Raw genomic sequence first — 24,525 nt, 5'->3', positions numbered from 1 at the left:
TTATTATTAAAGTATTCTCTTACAAGGAATAAAATTTTAAAAGGTACAATAAGTGGTACTAATTGCATAAGCCAAGCTAGGTTTTACATACTATTTTAAAAAGTCTTCTGTGGATTATTATTCAAAGCAAGATCATCACAGATTGCAGTTCAGAGTCAAGTGTGTGGAAAGAACAAACAAAATAAATGTAGAATGAAAATGTTCCAGAACTTAGGAAGGAATTTATCACAAAAATAGTTTCATTATTTTTTCCAAAAGGCTCAGAAAATAGAATTTAACATCTGACCCCAATTCAAATGGCCACTGTATACCATGAAGTCCACATTTTCACAACCTACTTTCTAGATTTTTACATCTCACTCTTGTTATATCAAGGAAAATTTCACCCAATTAAAAACAATTTTATGCTCTCAAGAGTATTGTTTTTTGGGTCCTGGCAGGAAAGAATAATTCAGGTCAACCTTAAAGGAGGCTATTGCTGGAAACCGTTTGCACATGGTGTTTGTTATGACCGATCATAGCAGAGGCCATGCGATCTCACCCTGACCAAGACTACTCGCTACAAGACTACTACTGCACATAAAGGATCGCTTGTTAATATCAGCCAACCTTAGAACTGTTGAATTTTCGATGTTTTGAAGGTTAGCCAATGAATACTTCTGACATCATCATTTATACTTACTGATGACTAAAAACGGCCATTTTATGCTTTGCTTTCTGCATATCATCATTGATATACTAGAAAGGATCTGAAAAATGGAATTTTTGTATTCTAATGGAACCATACCTCATTCATATATTTCCTCAAATATACTGTCCATAAAATATTATCCTACAATATACTCTAATCCCTGGAATAGTGACAAAAGAATTATTAAAACTCAGAAAAAACTGGTATATTATTTCTCTATATTTGAGTGTGATGTGATGCATAATTCATTTTATCTTTGGATCAATTCAAAATAAAAGCAGAAAAAAAAAAGAAAAAGAAATGTGGTGCGTTCCAAAACCAATAGCCATTTGGTAAAATCTATTAACGTTATTTTTAAAAATACACAGGACACAATTCACTGTTCCAATTACTATTGTTTAACCTGCCCCCTGCAGAGCTTGTGGATACACTCATTCTAATTGTTCTTTGTGGAGTTGTTCAGGACCCCCTGCTGCAAAAATTATTCAAACTAAATAAAGAGAATTGAAATAATTAAAAAGGAAGAATATCAGAAGGTAAGGAGAAAATACCTGAGGGCCAGAAGCAGAAGAGAGGTGAGTTTTGTAATTTAAAATGAAGAAAACAAGAAATGGTATTAGAGTTCAATTACACCAGTGCAAAAAGGGCTAACATATAAAGATGAGATAAAATGGAAATAACAGTCTGAGAAGATATGAGAAGAAGCAAAGAGAGAATTCTGCATCTTCAGCAAGTTAAGAAATGAGAACCTGTAAGGGAGCAGAGAAAAACAGTGCAGCTGTCTGGTGGCTGCGAGTAGCCCCAAGAAGAGGGTGGAAGCAGCCAGGAACCTAAAGTAAAAGAATGCCATGGAAAGCATTTTAAATTCCTTATCTGGGTGGTACATCTCACTCACTCAATTTACTTTGTTTCATTATTTGTTATTTTAACACACAGCAGAGCACAGGGCAAGTTTGTTTTGCTTTCCCTTCCTTGCTGAAAAACTCCACTAGTATTTCAAGTTACAACAGGCTGTTCCTACCACTGAGCACCTTCAAGATTTTTTTTGAGGGGGAAAATAAATATCTGCTGTAAGATTACATTCATTACATATAATTCCTTGCCCAGTGCCCATTTTCAGATTCTGGCCATGCACCATACTGTTTGTTTTCCATTCTGAGGCAGGTCAGAAGGTTTTCTGTTTTCCATTTCCCAGAAGTCAGTAAAAATGGCATCCTCTTATCGGAGAAAAAAATGCCCTAGTCCTAGAGTTAAATATAGACTAGTTAACCAAGCTAACTCATCTAGGATGAATCCTGAGAGAGGCCTGAAAACAGAGACAAGAGACTTGGGGGGACAGGAGTCTGGAGGAAGGGCAGCGTGTTTGGAGGAGGAATGGGTGGGGACAAAGAAAATAAAGTAGGCAAATAAAGGCAATAGCTAGATTTAAAATGAACACATGCGAGAAATGAATAAAAGCAGAAAAGATCATAGCTTTATTCTAATGTAGAAAAATCATAGTGGATGCATAAAAAATAAAAATGTAATAATTTCCTTCTACTTGTGGTATGCAGATATTTTAGAAAAAAACTTATTAGACTAAAGAATAACTACCTAGATTCCTACAAATGAAAAGTTCCAATCCTAGCTAAAGGTTAACACATGACCTCTGCATACTAATTACCACCCAGTGATCACTCTGTATTTTGAAACATTCAGGCAGTCAGTGGACACACCTCAACTCCCAGCTGCAGGAAGTCTTCCGTGCCTTTCAGAATATCATTCTAATGCCCTTTGTTGTGGATTTCACTCCCTTTAACCTCACCCTTGAAAATATTGCACGCTTAGCCTCAGCTTACTCCAACCTCTCTCTTATAGGTGTGGCAGAGGCAAACAGTGGTCCCAGGGGCCGAGAAGCGCTTCTTAAGGCCAGGAGACAGATTTAAGACACTGTAGTATCTGGTGATTAGTATTCACTGAGAGGACTCTGAAACTCCCCTTCTTGTCCTCCCCACTTCCACCCTCAAAGCAAGTCAGCATTAAACTTCATTCCTTGAAAGGAAGTTCTGAATAGTGGTCCTGACTACTTCATTTTCAGGCCCTCTTCAAGACTGCTGCCCAAACTTTCAAGGTAAGTCAGTTATGCGTCTTCCCCAAGAACTCTAACACAATAGCCTTTGTCAAGTAGAAGTGGTTCAGTGAAGAATTTCCATTCTCTTGAAGTAAAATCCTCTTCACTGTTCTCATTCTCAGAAGACATGGTGGTCACATCATTCTCAGAAGCCACGGGTGCAAAAGATAGTTACTTCTGGTTCAGTGTAGTAGTGACACTGCCTAGTAATCTACAAAGATAATAGCTTCTCCTCCTTTTTTCGTGTGCATGCCAACTGAGTTTGGGAGATCTTATTTTTGGCTTAAAAAATAATAGGTAGAAGACATTTCTTTGAAATACTAAGCAAACCATAATTCTTTTTCCTTCTTTGGATATTTTATGATCTCGTTGGTCACCTCACAAGCATTTCAAAAACACCTAAACCATGAGGGTTAAACTAACAAGAGAAGCTACTAGAGCAGGCTGAGGTATGGTCAGAAAAATCAAGACTGTTCAAAATGAAAACTTTTTCCATTACTCTTTAACTGAAGTACATACATCCCTTTTCTTTAAAAAAAAAGAAGGGCTGAGGGTCCATTTTTCACACCCTGAATGTCTAGCTACAAACTATTATACTCCCAGGTTGGTTCTTTTTCCCATTCTCTTCGCAGATGCCCTGTGCTATCCTCAAGCGCAATCTGAAACTTTGGTATCGTCTTCATTACGATGGGCTTTGTGCATATTCTCAGATGCTGCCATGCCCATACTAATGCAACACATCACAGAAATTGGCAGCAATGCTATCAGCAAGAATTTGGCTTCAGAATGAGGAATGATTCATCATACATTCTAGCAGCAGAAAAACAACACTGCTATTCTAAATCCCTTGGTGCTATCAAAAATTGAACAAACAAAAAACCCCAGTAAAATATAACTAAGCAAAACAACAAAAAAAGCATATCTGGAGAGGCGGGGCAAGATGGCAGACTGGTGAGCTGTATGTTTTAGTTACTCCTCCAGGAAAGTAGGTAAAAAGCCAGGAACTGCGTGGACTGGACACCACAGAGCAATCTGTCTTTGGGCATACTTCATACAACACTCATGAAAACGTGGAACTGCTGAGATCAGCGAAATCTGTAAGTTTTTGCGGCCAGGGGACCCGCGCCCCTCCCTGCCAGGCTCAGTCCCGGGGGAGGAGGGGCTGTCAGCTCCAGGAAGGAGAAGGGAGAATTGCAGTGGCTGCTCTTATCGGAAACTCATTCTACTGATTCAAACTCCAACCATAGATAGACTGAGATCAGACACCAGAGACTCTGAGAGCAGCCAGCCCAGCAGAGAGGAGACAGGCATAGAAAAAAAACAACACGAAAAACTCCAAAATAAAAGCAGAGGATTTTTGGAGTTCTGGTGAACACAGAAAGGGGAAGGGCGGAGATCAGGCCTTGAGGCGCATATGCAAATCCCGAAGCAAGGCTGATCTCTCTGCCATGTGCACCTTTCCTTAATGGCCCTGGTTGCTTTGTCTATTAGCATTTCAATAACCCATTAGATCTCTGAGGAGGGCCGTTTTTTTTTTTTTTTTAAATCCTTTTTGCTTTTTCTAAAACAATTACTCTAAGAAGCTCAATACAGAAAGCTTCAAAGAATTGAAATATTGGCATGTCAAGTCAAGAGCAGAACTAAGAGAGCTCTGAGACAAAAGGCAATAATCCAGTGGCTGAGAAAATTCACTAAACAACACAACTTCCCAAGAAAAGGGGGGTGTCCGCTCACAGCCACCATCCTGGTGGACAGGAAACACTACTGCCCACCGCCAGCCCCATAGCCCAGAGCTGCCCCAGACAACCCAGTGTGACGGAAGGGCTTCAAATAACAGGCACACACCACAAAACTGTGCGTGGACATTAGCCTTCCCTGCAACCTCAGCTGAATGTCCCAGAGCTGGGAAGGGGGAGCAGTGTGAATTAACAGAGCCCCATTCAGCCAACATTTGAGCAGACTGGGAGCCTCCCAACACAGCCCAGCAGCCCAGAACTGCCCTGGGGGGACGGCACTCACCTGTGACATAGCACAGTCATCCCTCAACTGAGGACCCGGGGTGCACAGCCTGGAAGAGGGGCCCACTTGCAAGTCTCAGGAGCCATACGCCAATACCAAAGACTTGTGGGTCAGTGGCAGAGACAAACAGTGGCAGGACTGAACTGAAGGATTAGACTATTGCAGTAGCTTTAAAACTCTAGGATCATCAGGGAGATTTGATTGTTAGGGCCACCCCCCCCTCCCTGACTGCCCAGAAACACGCCCCACATACAGGGCAGGCAACACCAACTACACACGCAAGCCTGGTACACCAATTGGGCCCCACAAGACTCACTCCCCCACTCACCAAAAAGGCTAAGCAGGGGAGATCTGGCTTGTGGAGAACAGGTGGCTCGTGGACGCCACCTGCTGGTTAGTTAGAGAAAGTGTACTCCACGAAGCTGTAGATCTGATAAATTAGAGATAAGGACTTCAACTGGTCTACAAACCCTAAAAGAACCCTATCAAGTTCAGCAAATGCCACGAGGCCAAAAACAACAGAAAATTATAAAGCATATGAAAAAACCAGACGATATGGATAACCCAAGCCCAAGCACCCAAATCAAAAGACCAGAAGAGACACACCTAGAGCAGCTACTCAAAGAACTAAAGATGAACAATGAGACCATAGTACGGGATATGAAGGAAATCAAGAAGACCCTAGAAGAGCATAAAGAAGACATTACAAGACTAAATAAAAAAATGGATGATCTTATGGAAATTAAAGAAACTGTTGACCAAATTAAAAAGATTCTGGACACTGATAGTACAAGACTAGAGGAAGTTGAACAACGAATCAGTGACCTGGAAGATGACAGAATGGAAAATGAAAGCATAAAAGAAAGAATGGGGAAAAAAATTGAAAAACTCGAAATGGACCTCAGGGATATGATAGATAATATGAAACGTCCGAATATAAGACTCATTGGTGTCCCAGAAGGGGAAGAAAAAGGTAAAGGTCTAGGAAGAGTATTCAAAGAAATTGTTGGGGAAAACTTCCCAAATCTTCTAAACAACATAAATACACAAATCATAAATGCTCAGCGAACTCCAAATAGAATAAATCCAAAAAAACCCACTCCGAGACATATACTGATCACACTGTCAAACATAGAAGAGAAGGAGCAAGTTCTGAAAGCAGCAAGAGAAAAGCAATTCACCACATACAAAGGAAACAGCATAAGACTAAGTAGTGACTACTCAGCAGCCACCATGGAGGCGAGAAGGCAGTGGCACGATATATTTAAAATTCTGAGTGAGAGGAATTTCCAGCCAAGAATACTTTATCCAGCAAAGCTCTCCTTCAAATTTGAGGGAGAGCTTAAATTTTTCACAGACAAAGAAATGCTGAGAGAATTTGCTAACAAGAGACCTGCCCTACTGGAGATACTAAAGGGAGCCCTACAGACAGAGAAACAAAGACAGGACAGAGAGACTTGGAGAAAGGTTCAGTACTAAAGAGATTCGGTATGGGTACAATAAAGGATATTAATAGAGAGAGGGAAAAATATGGCAAACATAATCCAAAGGATAAGATGGCCGATTCAAGAAATGCCTTCACGGTTTTAACGTTGAATGTAAATGGATTAAACTCCCCAATTAAAAGATATAGATTCGCAGAATGGATCAAAAAAAATGAACCATCAATATGTTGCATACAAGAGACTCATCTTAGACACAGGGACACAAAGAAACTGAAAGTGAAAGGATGGAAAAAAATATTTCATGCAAGCTACAGCCAAAAGAAAGCAGGTGTAGCAATATTAATCTCAGATAAAATAGACTTCAAATGCAGGGATGTTTTGAGAGACAAAGAAGGCCACTACATACTAATAAAAGGGGCAATTCAGGAAGAAGAAATAACAATCGTAAATGTCTATGCACCCAATCAAGGTGCCACAAAATACATGAGAGAAACATTGGCAAAACTAAAGGAAGCAATTGATGTTTCCACAATAATTGTGGGAGACTTCAACACATCACTCTCTCCTATAGATAGATCAACCAGACAGAAGACCAATAAGGAAATTGAAAACCTAAACAATCTGATAAATGAATTAGATTTAACAGACATCTACAGGACATTACATCCCAAATCACCAGGATACACATACTTTTCTAGTGCTCACGGAACTTTCTCCAGAATAGATCATATGCTGGGACATAAAACAAGCCTCAATAAATTTAAAAAGATTGAAATTATTCAAAGCACATTCTCTGACCACAATGGAATACAATTAGAAGTCAATAACCATCAGAGACTTAGAAAATTCACAAATACCTGGAGGTTAAACAACACACTCCTAAACAATCAGTGGGTTAAAGAAGAAATAGCAAGAGAAATTGCTAAATATATAGAGACGAATGAAAATGAGAACACAACATACCAAAACCTATGGGATGCAGCAAAAGCAGTGCTAAGGGGGAAATTTATAGCACTAAACGCATATATTAAAAAGGAAGAAAGAGCCAAAATCAAAGAACTAATGGATCAACTGAAGAAGCTAGAAAATGAACAGCAAACCAATCCTAAACCAAGTACAAGAAAAGAAATAACAAGGATTAAAGCAGAAATAAATGACATAGAGAACAAAAAAACAATAGAAAGGATAAATATCACCAAAAGTTGGTTCTTTGAGAAGATCAACAAGATTGACAAGCCCCTAGCTAGACTGACAAAATCAAAAAGAGAGAAGACCCATATAAACAAAATAATGAATGAAAAAGGTGACATAACTGCAGATCCTGAAGAAATTAAAAAAATTATAAGAGGATATTATGAACAACTGTATGGCAACAAACTGGATAATGTAGAAGAAATGGACAATTTCCTGGAAACATATGAACAACCTAGACTGACCAGAGAAGAAATAGAAGACCTCAACCAACCCATCACAAGCAAAGAGATCCAATCAGTCATCAAAAATCTTCCCACAAATAAATGCCCAGGGCCAGACGGCTTCACAGGGGAATTCTACCAAACTTTCCAGAAAGAACTGACACCAATCTTACTCAAACTCTTTCAAAACTTTGAAAAAAATGGAACACTACCTAACTCATTTTATGAAGCTAACATCAATCTAATACCAAAACCAGGCAAAGATGCTACAAAAAAGGAAAACTACCGGCCAATCTCCCTAATGAATATAGATGCAAAAATCCTCAACAAAATACTTGCAAATCGAATCCAAAGACACATTAAAAAAATCATACACCATGACCAAGTGGGGTTCATTCCAGGCATGCAAGGATGGTTCAACATAAGAAAAACAATCAATGTATTACAACACATTAAAAACTCGAAAGGGAAAAATCAATTGATCATCTCAATAGATGCTGAAAAAGCATTTGACAAAATCCAACATCCCTTTTTGATAAAAACACTTCAAAAGGTAGGAATTGAAGGAAACTTCCTCAACATGATAAAGAGCATATATGAAAAACCCACAGCCAGCATAGTACTCAATGGTGAGAGACTGAAAGCCTTCCCTCTAAGATCAGGAACAAGACAAGGATGCCCACTGTCACCACTGTTATTCAACATTGTGCTGGAAGTGCTAGCCAGGGCAATCCGGCAAGACAAAGAAATAAAAGGCATCCAAATTGGAAAAGAAGAAGTAAAACTGTCATTGTTTGCAGATGATATGATCTTATATCTAGAAAACCCTGAGAAATCAACGATACACCTACTAGAGCTAATAAACAAATTTAGCAAAGTAGCGGGATACAAGATTAATGCACATAAGTCAGTAATGTTTCTATATGCTAGAAATGAAGAAACTGAAGAGACACTCAAGAAAAAGATACCATTTTCAATAGCAACTCAAAAAATCAAGTACCTAGGAATAAACTTAACCAAAGATGTAAAAGACCTATACAAAGAAAACTACATAACTCTACTAAAAGAAATAGAAGGGGACCTTAAAAGATGGAAAAATATTCCATGTTCATGGATAGGGAGGCTAAATGTCATTAAGATGTCAATTCTACCCAAACTCATCTACAGATTCAATGCAATCCCAATCAAAATTCCAACAACCTACTTTGCAGACTTGGAAAAGCTAGTTATCAAATTTATTTGGAAAGGGAAGATGCCTCGAATTGCTAAAGACACTCTAAAAAAGAAAAACGAAGTGGGAGGACTTACACTCCCTGACTTTGAAGCTTATTATAAAGCCACAGTTGCCAAAACAGCATGGTACTGGCACAAAGATAGACATATAGATCAATGGAATCGAATTGAGAATTCAGAGATAGACCCTCAGATCTATGGCCGACTGATCTTTGATGAGGCCCCCAAAGTCACCGAACTGAGCCATAATGGTCTTTTCAACAAATGGGGCTGGGAGAGTTGGATATCCATATCCAAAAGAATGAAAGAGGACCCCTACCTCACCCCCTACACAAAAATTAACTCAAAATGGACCAAAGATCTCAATATAAAAGAAAGTACCATAAAACTCCTAGAAGATAATGTAGGAAAACATCTTCAAGACCTTGTATTAGGAGGCCACTTCCTAGACTTTACACCCAAAGCACAAGCAACAAAAGAGAAAATAGATAAATGGGAACTCCTCAAGCTTAGAAGTTTCTGCACCTCAAAGGAATTTCTCAAAAAGGTAAAGAGGCAGCCAACTCAATGGGAAAAAATTTTTGGAAACCATGTATCTGACAAAAGACTGATATCTTGCATATACAAAGAAATCCTACAACTCAATGACAATAGTACAGACAGCCCAATTATAAAATGGGCAAAAGATATGAAAAGACAGTTCTCTGAAGAGGAAATACAAATGGCCAAGAAACACATGAAAAAATGTTCAGCTTCACTAGCTATTAGAGAGATGCAAATTAAGACCACAATGAGATACCATCTAACACCGGTTAGAATGGCTGCCATTAAACAAACAGGAAACTACAAATGCTGGAGGGGAAGTGGAGAAATTGGAACTCTTATTCATTGTTGGTGGGACTGTATAATGGTTCAGCCACTCTGGAAGTCAGTGTGGCAGTTCCTTAGAAAACTAGATATAGAGCTACCATTCGATCCAGCGATTGCACTTCTCGGTATATACCCGGAAGATCGGAAAGCAGTGACACGAACAGATATCTGCACGCCAATGTTCATAGCAGCATTATTCACAATTGCCAAGAGATGGAAACAACCCAAATGTCCTTCAACAGATGAGTGGATAAATAAAATGTGGTATATACACACGATGGAATACTACGCGGCAGTAAGAAGGAACGATCTGGTGAAACATATGACAACATGGATGAACCTTGAAGACATAATGCTGAGCGAAATAAGCCAGGCACAAAAAGAGAAATATTATATGCTACCACTAATGTGAACTTTGAAAAATGTAAAACAAATGGTTTATAATGTAGAATGTAGGGGAACTAGCAGTAGAGAGCAATTAAGGAAGGGGGAACAATAATCCAAGAAGAACAGATAAGCTATTTAACGTTCTGGGGATGCCCAGAAATGACTATGGTCTGTTAATTTCTGATGGATGTAGTAGGAACAAGTTCACTGAAATGTTGCTATATTATGTAACTTTCTTGGGGTAAAGTAGGAACATGTTGGAATTTAAGCAGTTATCTTAGGTTAGTTGTCTTTTTCTTACTCCCTTGTTATGGTCTCTTTGAAATGTTCTTTAATTGTATGTTTGTTTTCTTTTTAACTTTTTTTTTCATACAGTTGATTTAAAAAAGAAGGGAAAGTTAAAAAAAAAAAAAAAAAAGAAAAAAGACAAACAAGGAAAAAAAAAAAAAAGATGTAGTGCCCCCTTGAGGAGCCTGTGGAGAATGCAGGGGTATTCGCCTACCCCACCTCCATGGTTGCTAACATGACCACAGACATAGGGGACTGGTGGTTTGATGGGTTGAGCCCTCTACCATAAGTTTTACCCTTGGGAAGACGGTTGCTGCAAAGGAGAGGCTAGGCCTCCCTGTATTTGTGCCTAAGAGTCTCCTCCTGAATGCCTCTTTGTTGCTCAGATGTGGCCCTCTCTCTCTGGCTAAGCCAACTTGAAAGGTGAAATCACTGCCCTCCCCCCTACGTGGGATCAGACACCCAGGGAAGTGAATCTCCCTGGCAACGTGGAATATGACTCCCGGGGAGGAATGCAGACCCGGCATCGTGGGATGGAGAACATCTTCTTGACCAAAAGGGGGATGTGAAAGGAAATGAAATAAGCTTCAGTGGCAGAGAGATTCCAAAACGAGCCGAGAGATCACTCTGGTGGGCACTCTTATGCACACTTTAGACAACCTTTTTTAGGTTCTAAAGAATTGGGGTAGCTGGTGGTGGATACCTGAAACTATTAAACTACAACCCAGAACCCATGAATCTCGAAGACAGTTGTATAAAAATGTAGCTTATGAGGGGTGACAGTGGGATTGGGAATGCCATAAGGACCAAACTCCACTTTGTCTAGTTTATGGATGGATGTGTAGAAAAGTAGGGGAAGCAAACAAACAGACAAAGGTACCTAGTGTTCTTTTTTACTTCAATTGCTCTTTTTCACTCTAATTATTATTCTTGTTATTTTTGTGTGTGTGCTAATGAAGGTGTCAGGGATTGATTTAGGTGATGAATGTACAACTATGTAATGGTACTGTAAACAATCGAAAGTACAATTTGTTTTGTATGACTGCGTGGTATGTGAATATATCTCAATAAAATGATGATTAAAAAAAAATATCTGTGAAGCTATACAAGAAAATAACTACTGTGGATATTTAACAATCTTAACAAAAGGAAAGATAACGTTAAGAAAGCAAGTCATCAGATAGGATTTGTTGGAAATTTAAAAACAAACAAAAAACTGGGTTAATATTTCAGACAAACTATTTCAAGTTAAGGTCATTATACTTCCTTGATTAGGAAAACATTTTCATTTAGAGTGTTCTTATCTTTGAAAATTATTTACACATGAAGATGTTTATACAAAGTCAGAAACTCAACGAAGGTTCTGATACTAGGCTGTTACACAGTTATAACCATATTGGAACTGACATTTGAAAGGCAGCTTTACAGAAATATTTTACATGAAGAATAAATACACATTTTACACATTTATAGGTTCTAAAAACTAATACTAGAAAGATATTTAAACAAAATGTAGATTATGAGAACAACTTGAAAGTCTTTTAAAAATCACATTCACTTTTTTTTATGAAGAATATTTTGTTATTTTGGTAAGGTACAAAAAAAAAAAACCATAAGGTTGAAAATAAATGTAAACTCTTCCTTGGGCTCAGAATAAATACAAAATTCTAAATTTTCATTCTGTCTTTCCCAAATCATAAACTATTGGGAATAAATAGCCAACTCTGCTCTTAAAATTTTTCCAGCCAGCTTTGGATAATTATACTTTTCATTGATATGACCGGGCATAAACTTTTGAGTTGAGGGAAAAAAAACTAAAAACTAAAAAATAAACTTAATTACTTTTGAGGCAAAAATTATAACAGTTTTAGAATGTTTGATCAACAAATAAGCATTCAATCTTTGATTCTATTTCTCAGAACTGTCTTATCCGGAGGATAAAGCACTCCAGTCTCTAATACTGCAAAAGTGGCTCCCTATATTCATCAACCCTCATGATATCATAGAGTGTCAAGCGAAAAACACAGTTTCTGTCATTCTACAGGTCCATTTTGCTAAAGTGTTAAGTGGCAAAATTAATATTATTTATTGAAAAAATACATACTACATACACCTTTAAATAAGAGAAATATTTAAAATTTCAGAAGTGAAAAGGAAATTAAATATCATTTAGTCACCTTGGGTTCCATGCTTGGGGATCCAAAGTAGACTTCAAAGGACCATAAACCACCCAAATTGATTCAAAATTTCATGTACAGTTATTATCTTTATGGGAAGAAGGTCCAATCATAGTTTTCAATAGATTCTCAAAGAGGTTTGTGACCCATCCAACCTGAATTAGGTTCCTTCCTAAATTTAGAGTACCCCAGCAATCTGTACATCCATTATCATACTGTATTGCACTGTATCATAACTGCCCAGTAATATGTCTGTTCACCCCCTTGGAAATAAAATGTAGAAACTGAAAAAAAAAAAAAAAAAAAAAAGCATATCTGCTGTAACATTTGTAAGACATTATTCACTAATTTTTAAGAGTTTTCAACAAAAGTCATTTAGGAGACAACAGATGACTTACCTGACTTCATAATATTTACTATAGTGAAAAATCAAGTTTTCACTAATACAGTTTCAGGGGGAAATAGGCAGTCCCAATTTCTGCGAAGCAACATATTGAAATTCTGAATTTAGGAAAACAAATTTCTCATTTGCTTTACAGTAAATAAAATCCCTCCTGTTGTTTCAAAACTAATACACTTATTTCATCTTCTCTCTCCATTTTGAGATGGCTCTGAAGTCGAGGTGACTGAGCGTGCTACAGTTTGTGCTACGACCACATACAGAAACCTAAGATTGGGTGATTTATTCCGAACAGTTTTTCTTTTTTCAGAGATCCTTTAACCCTGCAATTAGAAATAATAAATAAAATAAATATTTATTTTAATATAATAATGGAATCCACTGAAGTCCTATTGCTTTAACAAGCACGAAACAAATCTCCATACCAGGTCATTCTTATTTCATGAAAACACAGTATGTTGATAATCATTAGGATTATCAACCAATATTCCTATAGCACTATCCATTTAATTAAATCTACGGTTTACTGTACATTTCCTGAAAACTGTATAGACAGATGCTACTCTACTGTGATCAAGCACTCAGAGGCAAAAGAGATCTGTCACCAACTCCATCCCCTGCTATTTTTCAGGACCCTACCTTTTCAAACACCTCTTCGTTCTCCCTTCGTTTCCGTTTTCTGGGTCTCCGGTTCACTCGAATCCATTTCGTGACCTGAAGTTCAAAAACCATAGCGCATTTTAAGCAGGACGGCGGGTCCCGAGGGCCGCCCCTCGGCGAGAGAAAGAAACGGTCAACCGTCTCGCGACGCAAACGTCCGCGGCTTCACCTGGAGAAGCCACAGGCACCTTTCGCGGCTCGCACGGCCGCCTCCGCGCAACGGACTCCCGGGGCACCCGGAGTGCGCGCGGCCCCCAGACCCCCACGCTCCGGGCTGCGGCGCGCTGAGGCCGTGACCTTCGTCCCCGGGGTGCGCGCCGGAGCCCCCCAACAAGGGGCCATCTTCCCGAGCCTGTCGCGCGCCGGCGCCGGGGGCTGCGCAGCAGGGACGCGGCGCGGGACCCACCGCCCCGGGGAGGAAGGGGAGCGCAGGAACCGCCCGAGCGGCCGCCACTCACCTCGGCGCTCACTTGCCGCGCGAGCCCGCACTCCGCCCCGGCCTGGCGCTCCTTCTGCAGCGGCTGCGGGGGAAGGAGACAGTCAGGTAGCTGCTCTGGAGGTAATGAAGTTGATCCATCTTGAAGTCCAAGTTTTTGCCTTTGCTCTTGAAGACCTTTTTCTCGCTGAAGTTGTTGGCGACCTTTCTTCACGGGGAGACGCCCTTGTGGTTCAAACGGATCTTTATTCTGCTTTAGTCTCCTCAGCTCCTCCTCAGAGAAGCCGGCCCAACCCCGCGCCATTCGCCCCCACCGCCAGCAACCCGAGTGCCAGTACTGTAATTTTTGATATAAATCTCAGAAGGTAAGCCATTCCAAAGGATACAAAAAATCACTTAAAAATAAAAAATAACATTTAGTGCTAAACCATTTCTAACAGGGAACCTACATGTTACCGCAATTAGTGCTACCAAAGTAATCTATTAAACATTAGAGGAAAACAAATTTGCAAAATATGTTCCAATAATTGCTGACATCATTTATTTTTACTCTCAGAATGCCTTATCCACAGAAAATTCTAGAAATGATAGTTATTATCCCAGACTAGCCCTCAAAAGCATTTAACTTAAGGAAGAGCTGAATACTGTTTATCAGCAGAAAACTATGCCACAGAGGATGTGGACACCAAATCTTAATGGCTTCACTGGATCCTACCATATGTGGGATTTAACCTTTTTCCCTGCCCCGTACCCATAACTTCATTAAATGTTAATATCACTCCAGGATAAATTATGTTGTCAATAATAATAATTAACTGAACATTAGTTATACAGAAGTAATATGCTTAACATTTTAAATTATCTATTTTATTTTTTAAAATTAGATATAAATTTTTTATTAGAAGTCATAGGTTTACAGAAAAATCAAACAGAAAGTACACTTTCCATATACTCCCCTCACTTTTCTCTATCATTAACACTTCATTAGTGTGATATCTTCGTCACAACAAATATTGTTTTTGAAACAATATTAACAAAATGCAGATTTAAGGTATAAGAAAGCAGGTAATCAGAACCAGGAAAAAGAATACTAAGAGAGGTGACATGTAGTGAATGCTTAATTTGGGACACTCTACCTAAAATGAAATTAAAAGCCGTCTAAGTCTGGACCTAAACCCCCAAACTGCATCTTCACATGACCTCTTCCAAATAATGTTTTCTGCAATTAGTAAATTATTAATGTTTACAATAATACTGTTTTGGTTTGGTAAAGCTGACAGAATGCAATATACCAGAAATGGGTTGGCTTTACAATGGGGATTTATTAACTTAGAATTTTCAGTTCTTAGGCAGCGAAAATGCCCAATTCAAGGCATCAATAGGATGATATTTAGAGTCTGAAGCAGGCTGCTGGCATCCAGGACAATTCTGTCACATGGGAAGGCACATAGCTGGTGTCTGCTGGTCCTTTGTTTCTGGGTTTCATGCTTTCACCTTCTGGTTCCAGTGGCTTCATCTCTCAGCTCTGTGCGCCCTCTTAGCTTCTCCAGGGCTTTTCTCTATGAGCTTCTCTTAATTTCATCTCTTAGCTTCTGTATGTGTTTCATCCTCTTATAAAGGACTCCAGTAAAAGAATTAAGACCCATCTTGAATGAAGTGAGTCAAATCTCAATTGAAACAACCTAATCAAAAGGTCCCACCTATAACAGGTTAAAGAACATGGCCTTAACTCAGCAGGTAGACTCGCTGCCCTCCCTGCTACATGAAACATGCCTCCCAGGGGTGTAAGTCTCCTTGGAAACATGGGACATGTCTCCCAGGATGAGCATGGACCTGACAATGGAGGGTTGAGAAAGCCTTCTGAACCAAAACGGGGAAAAGAAATGAAACAAAATAAAGTTTCAGTGGCTAAGAGATTTCAAACAGAGTCGAGAGGTCATTTTGGAGGTTATTCTTATATATTATATAGATATCCCTTTTAGCCTTTAGCATATTAGAATAGCTAGAAGAAATACCTGAAACCGTTGAACTACAATCCAGTATCCTTGATTCCTGAAGAAGATCATGTAACTATACAGCTTATACAGTGTGACCATGTGATTGTGAAAACCTTGTGACTCACACTCCCTTTATCCAGTGTATGGGCAGATGAGTAGAAAAATGGAGCAAAAAGTCAATGAATAACAGGGGGGGAGAAGGGGTATAGGATGGTTTGGGTATTTTTATTTTTATTTTTATTCTTATTTTTATTTTTTGGAGTAATGAAAATGTTCGAAAATTGATTGTGGTGATGAATGCACAACTATATGATGATACTGTGAATAACTGTACACTTTGGATGATTGTATGGTATGTGAATATATCAATAAAATTGCATAAAAGATAAAAAATTTAAAAAAACAATAAACATGGCCTTTTCTGGAGTAATAACAGCTTCAAACTACAACTACTGTACTAATATACCACACCTCCATTATAAAATATACACAAAAATTTAAAAGAAAGAAAAAGGTAGAGTGACCTTTTCTTTCTTTCTTTTTTTTTTCCCATTTTTATTGAGATTGTTCAGATACCATACAATTATCCAAAGATCCAAAGTGTACAATCATTTGCCCCTGGGTACCCTCATACAGCTGCGCATCCATCACCATACTTAATTTTTGTTCAATTTTTAGAAACTTTTCATTACTCCAGACAAGAAATAAAGTGAAAGATGAAAAAGAAAAAAAGAAAAGGAAACTCTAATCCTCCCCTATCCCTAACCAACCCCCCTCAATTGTTGACTCGTAGTATTGGTATAGTACATTTTTTACTATTTATGAAAAAATGTTGAAATACTACTAACTGTAGTATATAGTTGGCAATAGGTATATATTTCTTCACTATATGCCTATCTATTATTAACTTCTAATTCCATTGTCATACATTTGTTCTGGTTCATGGAAGTGATTTCTACTGTTTGTACAGTTGATCACGGACATTGCCCACCATAGGATTCAGTTTTATACATTCCCATCTTTTGACCTCCAACTTTCTTTCTGGTGACATATATGACTATGAGCTTCCCCTTTCCACCTCATTCACACACCATTCAGCACTGTTAGTTATTCTCACATCTTGCTACCAACACCCCTGTTCATTTTCAAACATTTAAGTTCATCCTAATTGAACATTCTGCTCATACTAAGCAACCACTCCCCATTCTTAAGCTTCATCCTGTATCTTGGTACCTTCCAATGTCTATGAGTTTACATATTATAATTAGTTCCTATCAGTGAGACCCTGCAATAATTGTCCTTATGTGTCTGCCTTATTTCTCTCACTATATTGCCCTCGAGGTTTTGTCATCAACCCATTTTTTTTTTTTAATATGGTTTTGTTCACTCACCATACATTCCATCCTAAGTAAATAATCGATGGTTCCCTGTATGGTCATATATTTATGTGTTCACCACCTTCACCGCTATCTATATAAGGGCATCTACATTTCTTCCACAAGGCAGGAGGGAGAGTCAAAGAAGGTAGAGAGGCAAAAGAAGGAGGCAAAAAAAAATGACAGCTAGGAAGCAGCAAAAGGAAAAATAACCTTAAATCAAAGTAGAATAAAAAATCAGACAATACCACCAATGTCAAGTGTCTAACATGCCTCCCCTAACCCCCCCCTCTTACCTGCATTTACCTTGGTATATCACCTTTGTTACATTAAAGGAAGCATAATACAATGATTCTATTAGTTACAGTCTCTAGTTTATGCTGATTGCATCCCTCCCCCAATGCCTCCCCATTTTTAACACCTTGCAAGGTTGACATTTGCTTGTTCTCCCTCGTAAAAGAACATATTTGCTTTTGGAGTAATGAACATGTTCTATAATTGATTTTGGTGATGAATGCACAATTATGTGATGATACTGTGAACCACTGATTGTAGACTATGGATGAACTGTATGGTGTGTGAATATATCTCAATATATATTTCAAGTATAACCCAGATAAAAACTTCTTTCTATTGAAGGCCACTATTCCACCCACACATGCACCCTCCAAAGCCAATTCACCTGACCTATAAATCAATTTTGGTAACTTAAGTGTTTTCAATAGACAAATATATTTAAAAGCCAAATCTATTTATTTTAGTTTGGAAACAAGAGAGGGGGATAAAAGGGAGGAAGGAACAAATACAGTCAGGGAGAGTGTTGCCTACATCGGGGTGCTGCCCATCAAAGAATCCGAGATTTTCAAGCACTAAAACCTGCTTCTCACGCTGAAACGCCTAATGGTGCTTATAAGTATTACCTTTTTAAACGCAAATACCCTGCACGCGCACTCACACAGCGATGCTCCTTACTCATAAGCGACCCACTGGGGGAATAATTTCACGGGCTACTGGAGCCAAGGTATTTGGAAGGCTGAATGCTGCACCGCCCTTGGAGTACCCGCCTAAGCCACTAATAGCCAAAAGTGTTTCACAATCCTAGTCTGTCCAACACACATGCAGCAAATCAACAGCATAAGATATAATTTTTTCCTACTGTCTTGAAACACAAAACTTCAGTGATAGATAACAGAATAAACAACATTAACAGATTTTAAGTAAACTGAAAAGGAAAAAAAGTTCAATCAGTTTTCGATTTTAATGGATATTTGAGAAAGGTAGTGTCCTGCCTGCCAATCAGTACAACCAAAAAAGCTGAAACCCAAAACTGCTCCAAACTGAAAGCGAAATGTTAGAAACCACTCCTTTAAAGTTTCATTTTCACTTCTGTAGGTGAATCGATCGACGCTGCCTTTACCCAAAGAAAGCTTTTAAATTATATCCATGCAAAACTCCTTAAGTTTTCTCTTAGGAAGAGTAACAGATTCTTCTATTAAAATTTAAGAGTAAGGGAAAGAGGTGAAAAATACAGAATCAGATGGTCAAGATGGAGAGAATCAACCGTACTCATTAAACAGCAAAGAAAAAAAAAATCTGGCTTTCACTGCAAGTAAATCTAAAAAGGCATATTTGTAACAACTGTGTTACGATTCAACTGTTTGGTCTGGATACTTACGTTAATTTTAAATATATATTTATTTATGTCCCCACCCCCCAAAATAAAAGAACATATTTGTACATTTTATCACAATTGTTGAATACTCTAGATTTCACCAAGTTACACAGTCCCAGTCTTTATCTTTCCTCCTTTCTTGTGGTGTCTCACATGCTCCCCACCTTCCTCTCTCAACCGTATTCATAGTTATCTTTGTTCAGTGTACTTACATTGTTGTGCTGCTGTCTCCCAAAATTGTGTTCCAAACCGTGCACTCCTGTCTTCTATCACTCTGTAGTGCTCCCTTTAGTGTTTCCTGTAGGACAGGTGTCTTGTTCACAAAGTCTCTCATTGTCTGTTTGTCAGAAAATATTTTGAGCTCTCCCTCATATTTGAAGGACAGCTTTGCTGGATATAGGATTCTTGGTTGGCAGTTTTTCTCTTTCAGTATCTTAAATATATCACACCACTTCCTTCTTGCCTCCATGGTTTCTGCTGAGAGATCCACACATAGTCTTATTAAGCTTCCTTTTTATGTAATGGATCACTTTTCTCTTGCTGCTTTCAGGATTCTCTCTTTGTCTTTGACATTTGATAATCTGATTATTAAGTGTCTTGGCGTGGGCCTATTCATATCTCTTCTGTTTGGAGTACACTGCACTTCTTGGATCTGTAATTTTATGTCTTTCATAAGAGATGGGAAATTTTCATTAATTATTTCCTCTATTATTGCTTCTGCTCCCTTTCCCTTCTCTTCTCCTTCTGGGACACCAGTGATACGTACATTATTGTACTTTGTTTCATCCTTGAGTTCCCGGAGACGTTGCTCATATTTTTTCATTCTTTTCTCCATCTGCTCCTTTGTGTGTAGGCTTTCAGGTGTTTTGTTCTCCAGTTTCTGAGTGTTTTCTTCTGCCTCTTGAGATCTGCTGTTGTATGTTTCCATTGTGTCTTTCATCTCTTGTGTTGGGCCTTTCATTTCCATAGATTCTACTAGTTGTTTTTTTGAACTTTTGATTTCTGCCGTATACATGCCCAGTGCTTCCTTTACAGCCTCTCTCTCTTTTGCAATATCTTCTCTAAACTTTTTGAATTGATTTAGCATTAGTTGTTTAAATTCCTGTATCTCAGTTGAAGTGTACGTTTGTTCCTTTGACTGGGCCATAACTTTGTTTTTCTTAGTGTAGGTTGTAATTTTCTGTTGTCTAGGCATGGTTTCCTTCGTTATCCAAATCAGGTTTTCCCAGACCAGAACATGCTCAGGTCCCAAAGGGAAGAAATATTCAGTATCTGGTTTCCCTGCGGGTGTGTCTTAGAAGATTGCTCCACCCTTTGATGCCTCGGGTCACTGTGCTTTTCTGCCCAGCAGGTGATGCCTGTTAGCCTATAATTCTTGACTGGTGTGAGGAGGTATGGCCGTGTTCCCCCAGGCTCTGGGGTCTGGTTCTGAATGGAAAGGGCCCCACCCTTTTCCTCCTAGAGAAGACAGACCCCTCAGGTGGAGGTCATTAGCATTTCAATGGTCTCGCTCTCTGCTTGTGGTGTCTCCACCCTTCGCAGAGTCACAGCCCTGGAAACTGAAAATGACTGAGGCTTTCTCCACTGTGCCAAAAAAGAAACAGATAGTCCCCTTCAGACCCAGTCCAAGGGGACCCTCCGGCTCTCCCAGGTCAGTCGTCACCCAAAGCCTCTGTCTGTTTTTTGGGGATGCGTACCTATAGTGAGCAGTTCACACTTGCTACTTAAAACCTCAGTTGGAGCTCAGCTGAGCTATATTCACTTGCTAGGAGAGATCTTCTCTCTGGCACCACGAGCCTTTGCAGCTTGGGCTATGGGGGAGGGGGTCTCACGACTTGGATCTGCAGGTTTTACTTACAGATTTTATGCTGTGTTCTCAGGCATTCCTCCCAATTCAGGTTGGTGTATGATGAGTGGATGGTGTCGTTTGTCCCCCCCCAATTATTCTGGATTATTTACTAGTTGTTTCTGTTTTTTTGTAGTTGTTCCAGGGGGACTGCTTAGCTTCCACTCCTCTCTATGCCGCCATCTTGCCCGAGTCTCTCTCTCTCTTTTTAAAAAGAATGATGTTGAGTTTGAAGTGCCGAAAGAAAGACAAGCACTTTGAATGATTAATAAGGGCATTAAAGGAGAGAAAATAGAAGATAGAAGTTCAAATACAAATAAAACCTTCATTTACACAATGCAGATCAATTTAGATTTTTCAAAACTTCTCTTTCTGTTTATAGATAGCTGTAAAGCTTTGTTTTGGTATTTTCACTGCCCATTTGTCTCCTTTTGTGCTCACAGCTCTTTCTGGGCAGGTGCCCTGACCCTTGAATCTTTTTCAAAATTTAAATCTGCCACAGTGTTTCCTCTCCCCAGGATTCTGCCAAAGGATTTCTCCACACACATTGCATGCTTATGTTACTGAGTATAAAATATCTATAAAAAGACCTTGACTATGTATGTTCTTTTAGATTTCCTTCCTTCAAGATACTCTTTTCTGACTTTGTATTCTCATGCAACATTGGCATGAGGAAAGATCTTACATGGGGAATTAAAAAGAGGTGAATGTATTTATCGATAATAAACATTAAGATACATTAGAGGATTAGGGATCATCTATTAAGCTGAACTATACAAAATTGCAATTATGCAAGTCAGATTGGTTGAATATTAACAATTTCATAGGGTTCAACCAAAGACAATCCTGGATTCCATTCCACTTGTCCTTTTAGAATCACAGAAAACTACTCCATGGATGTGGAGTAACTTGTTCTAGGTCCCATGATTGTTAGAAGCCAACTTAGGAATGAAGTCCAGTTCCTCTTTAGCCAGGAGCTCTTTCCACCACACCACAAGATGGTCAGAGACACAGGACATGTATCAGGAAGCATTAAACAAATAGAAAAAGATGTGTTCTTATTTTTTGTTACCACTATATACTGAATATTGAAAATAATATCTGATGCCACCTACTGATGTATATTTTCACAGGACTTAAAACGTTATTAAATATTGCAAATTCGGAATGACATGTAACAAACAGGAGATGTACATTATCTATTTTTCATAAAAACAAAGAATTGAATCATGAGCTGTCCTTTCTGCTCTATCAGGACACCACTGTCCTCTTCCCACTCCTACCCCACAGGCTCTGCTTCACTTGAAAGCTCATAAAAGTTTGTTTTTCCACTGACATCCAATGATGGCATGCATGTCCCACTGACCATCCACCACTCTTTCTCTCTCTCTCTCTTTAAGACACATCTCTTTCTCTAGACCTGTCCTTATTTCAAGATAATGACCCATAATCATCAGTCTGTCAAATTTACAAACTGGCCTCCACCTGTCAAGAATGGTACAGGATCTGTGAAGGGTCCAAGCTTTTATATTACTTGCAAATTAACAAGTTAGCCTGTTTCTGTTTTACAGATCAGTAGAAGACACGAGACTCCTGGGTCAGAAGCAAAGAACTTTCTTACTCATGGCTCACGCAGTAGCCAGAACTTCATCTGGTTTGTGTTCATCTCCCATATCCCCTAAATTCCATTGGAATGAAGCAAAGGGTCCAGGATAGATGATGACATGGGCAGTGGGCTGCATTACAGGAGAGGAACACTGAGCTTGGGGGAGTCAAGCTTGTACAGCCAGCAGGGGCAAGCCTGCTCTTAGTCTGAGGGGAGGCATTATAGGATCTTGAAAGATTGCCTGCAGAAAATACACCCTGAGAAATGGCCTGGGTTAGGAGCAGTCAATGCTTTCCATTCCTAGTAGACCCTAAAAAAATGTTCAGGGTCGCTAAGGGCCGTGAGGGATTGCTTCTCCCAACAAAGCCTGAGGATATTTCAGTGGGTAAAGGAAATTGCATAAAAGCACTATGTAGCATCCTCTCTTTCCTTTCTTTAAACTTTAAAAAATCTAGTATTTAGTTGGCAAACAACACATGTATGTGGTTTGAAAATTCCATTTATTTCATATTTTTAGTCCCTAGCCCTTTACCCAGAAGGGGAAAATGCTATTAATGATTTCTTGGGTATCTCCAGAAATATTCTGCACACAAAATATGAATATACTCATTTTGGAAACTTCGAAGGGGAGCATGATACACACACTGTTCTGTACTTTCTTTTAAAAAACATATCTTAAAGGTCATTAAATAAATAAATATATTTACCTCATTCTTTTCACAGAAAAGAATTTCATATTCTAGCATTCCATAAAATGGAGGTACTATAACGTATTCATGAGTTCATGTATTGACAGAGAACTGGCTCGTGACTGTAAACAACGATGCAGTCAGTATTCTCACAGGTATTTTATGTGCACATATGTGAGTATTCCTTTGGGATTAATCCCCTGAAGTGGAATTGCTACTTGGTGTAGCCAGTACCTTGAGGGGACTTAAAGCACTGCTCCTTTTGGATGATCATCTTTCAGAGCACTGAAAACGGTGCTGTTCGATGCTTTTCTTTTATTTTATAGAAGTGGCCTCCAAAGACATGTGACATTTTATGTTCCCATCAGTGTTGACAGTTCCTTCTTCCCCACAGCAGAGTTTCCTCTACTGTGATGAGGTGATTGTGCATATGGGCCCTGCAGCCAGACAGCCTTGGTTCAAATCCTTGCTTCATCATAACTAGCTGTGTGACATTGCTCAATTGACATAACCTCTCTGTGCCTTAGTCTCTTAGTCTGTAAACTGGGCATAATGGAACTGTAGTGAAGGTTTATTGAATAAATATCTATCAAGCCTATGGCATTGGGTCTGGCACACATTAAATATTCAGGAAATGTCAAGCCTTATTATTCATTTAATATTTTTCTTCAAAATGATTATTTTTCTAAACTTAGTCTCATATGCTAAGCATTAATATCTATGGTATAATAGATCTGATGTGCTCTTTACATTTTACCCTAAGAGATCTGAAATATATAACAATGAAAATAAAAGAAAATGCATTTATACCATGCCAAAATTTGTAAAGTACTGTCCTAAGAAAATATATTAGCACATCTTTTGTCCTGTTCAAATCTGATAGTTTAGGTAACACCATTTTCCTGTGCATTTCTCCAAATATAAGTGAGAGTGAATATTTTTATATATTCATAAATCATTTATTTTCTTTTTATGATTGTCTATTAATATTTTTCTATTTTTATATGACATTTTGGTTTGTAAGATTACTTTATAAAGTAAAGAAATTAGCTCTGTATTAGTCATAGTAAAATTTTTCCTAGATTTTTATTTGAAGTCTTTTGATAGCATCTTTTTTCATTTAAATTTTATCAATTAGCATAATTTCATCTTTCTTCTGTGGCATCTGGGTTTTGTGTCTTGCTTAGAATCACATAGCCATGTCAACA

At 38.6% G+C, this 24,525-nt stretch overlaps 1 protein-coding gene across 1 annotated transcript in view; it reads left to right on the top strand.

Annotated features, from left to right (window-relative positions):
* The window catches only part of LOC119505250, a 64,961-nt gene that overhangs the window by 27,862 nt on the left and 12,574 nt on the right, over positions 1-24,525 (top strand). Inside the window, exons 7-8 of the mRNA XM_037797891.1 lie at positions 13,784-14,496; positions 22,594-22,676. Coding sequence (XP_037653819.1) covers positions 13,784-14,496; positions 22,594-22,676 — 796 coding nt within the window. The remainder of the gene's footprint in view (positions 1-13,783; positions 14,497-22,593; positions 22,677-24,525) is intronic.

The sequence above is a fragment of the Choloepus didactylus genome, chromosome 10 (assembly GCF_015220235.1).
Source record: "Choloepus didactylus isolate mChoDid1 chromosome 10, mChoDid1.pri, whole genome shotgun sequence".
Taxonomy (NCBI): Eukaryota; Metazoa; Chordata; class Mammalia; order Pilosa; family Megalonychidae; genus Choloepus; species Choloepus didactylus.
Note: the sequence above shows the minus strand (reverse complement) of the source record. Positions and strands in the feature narration are given on the sequence as shown.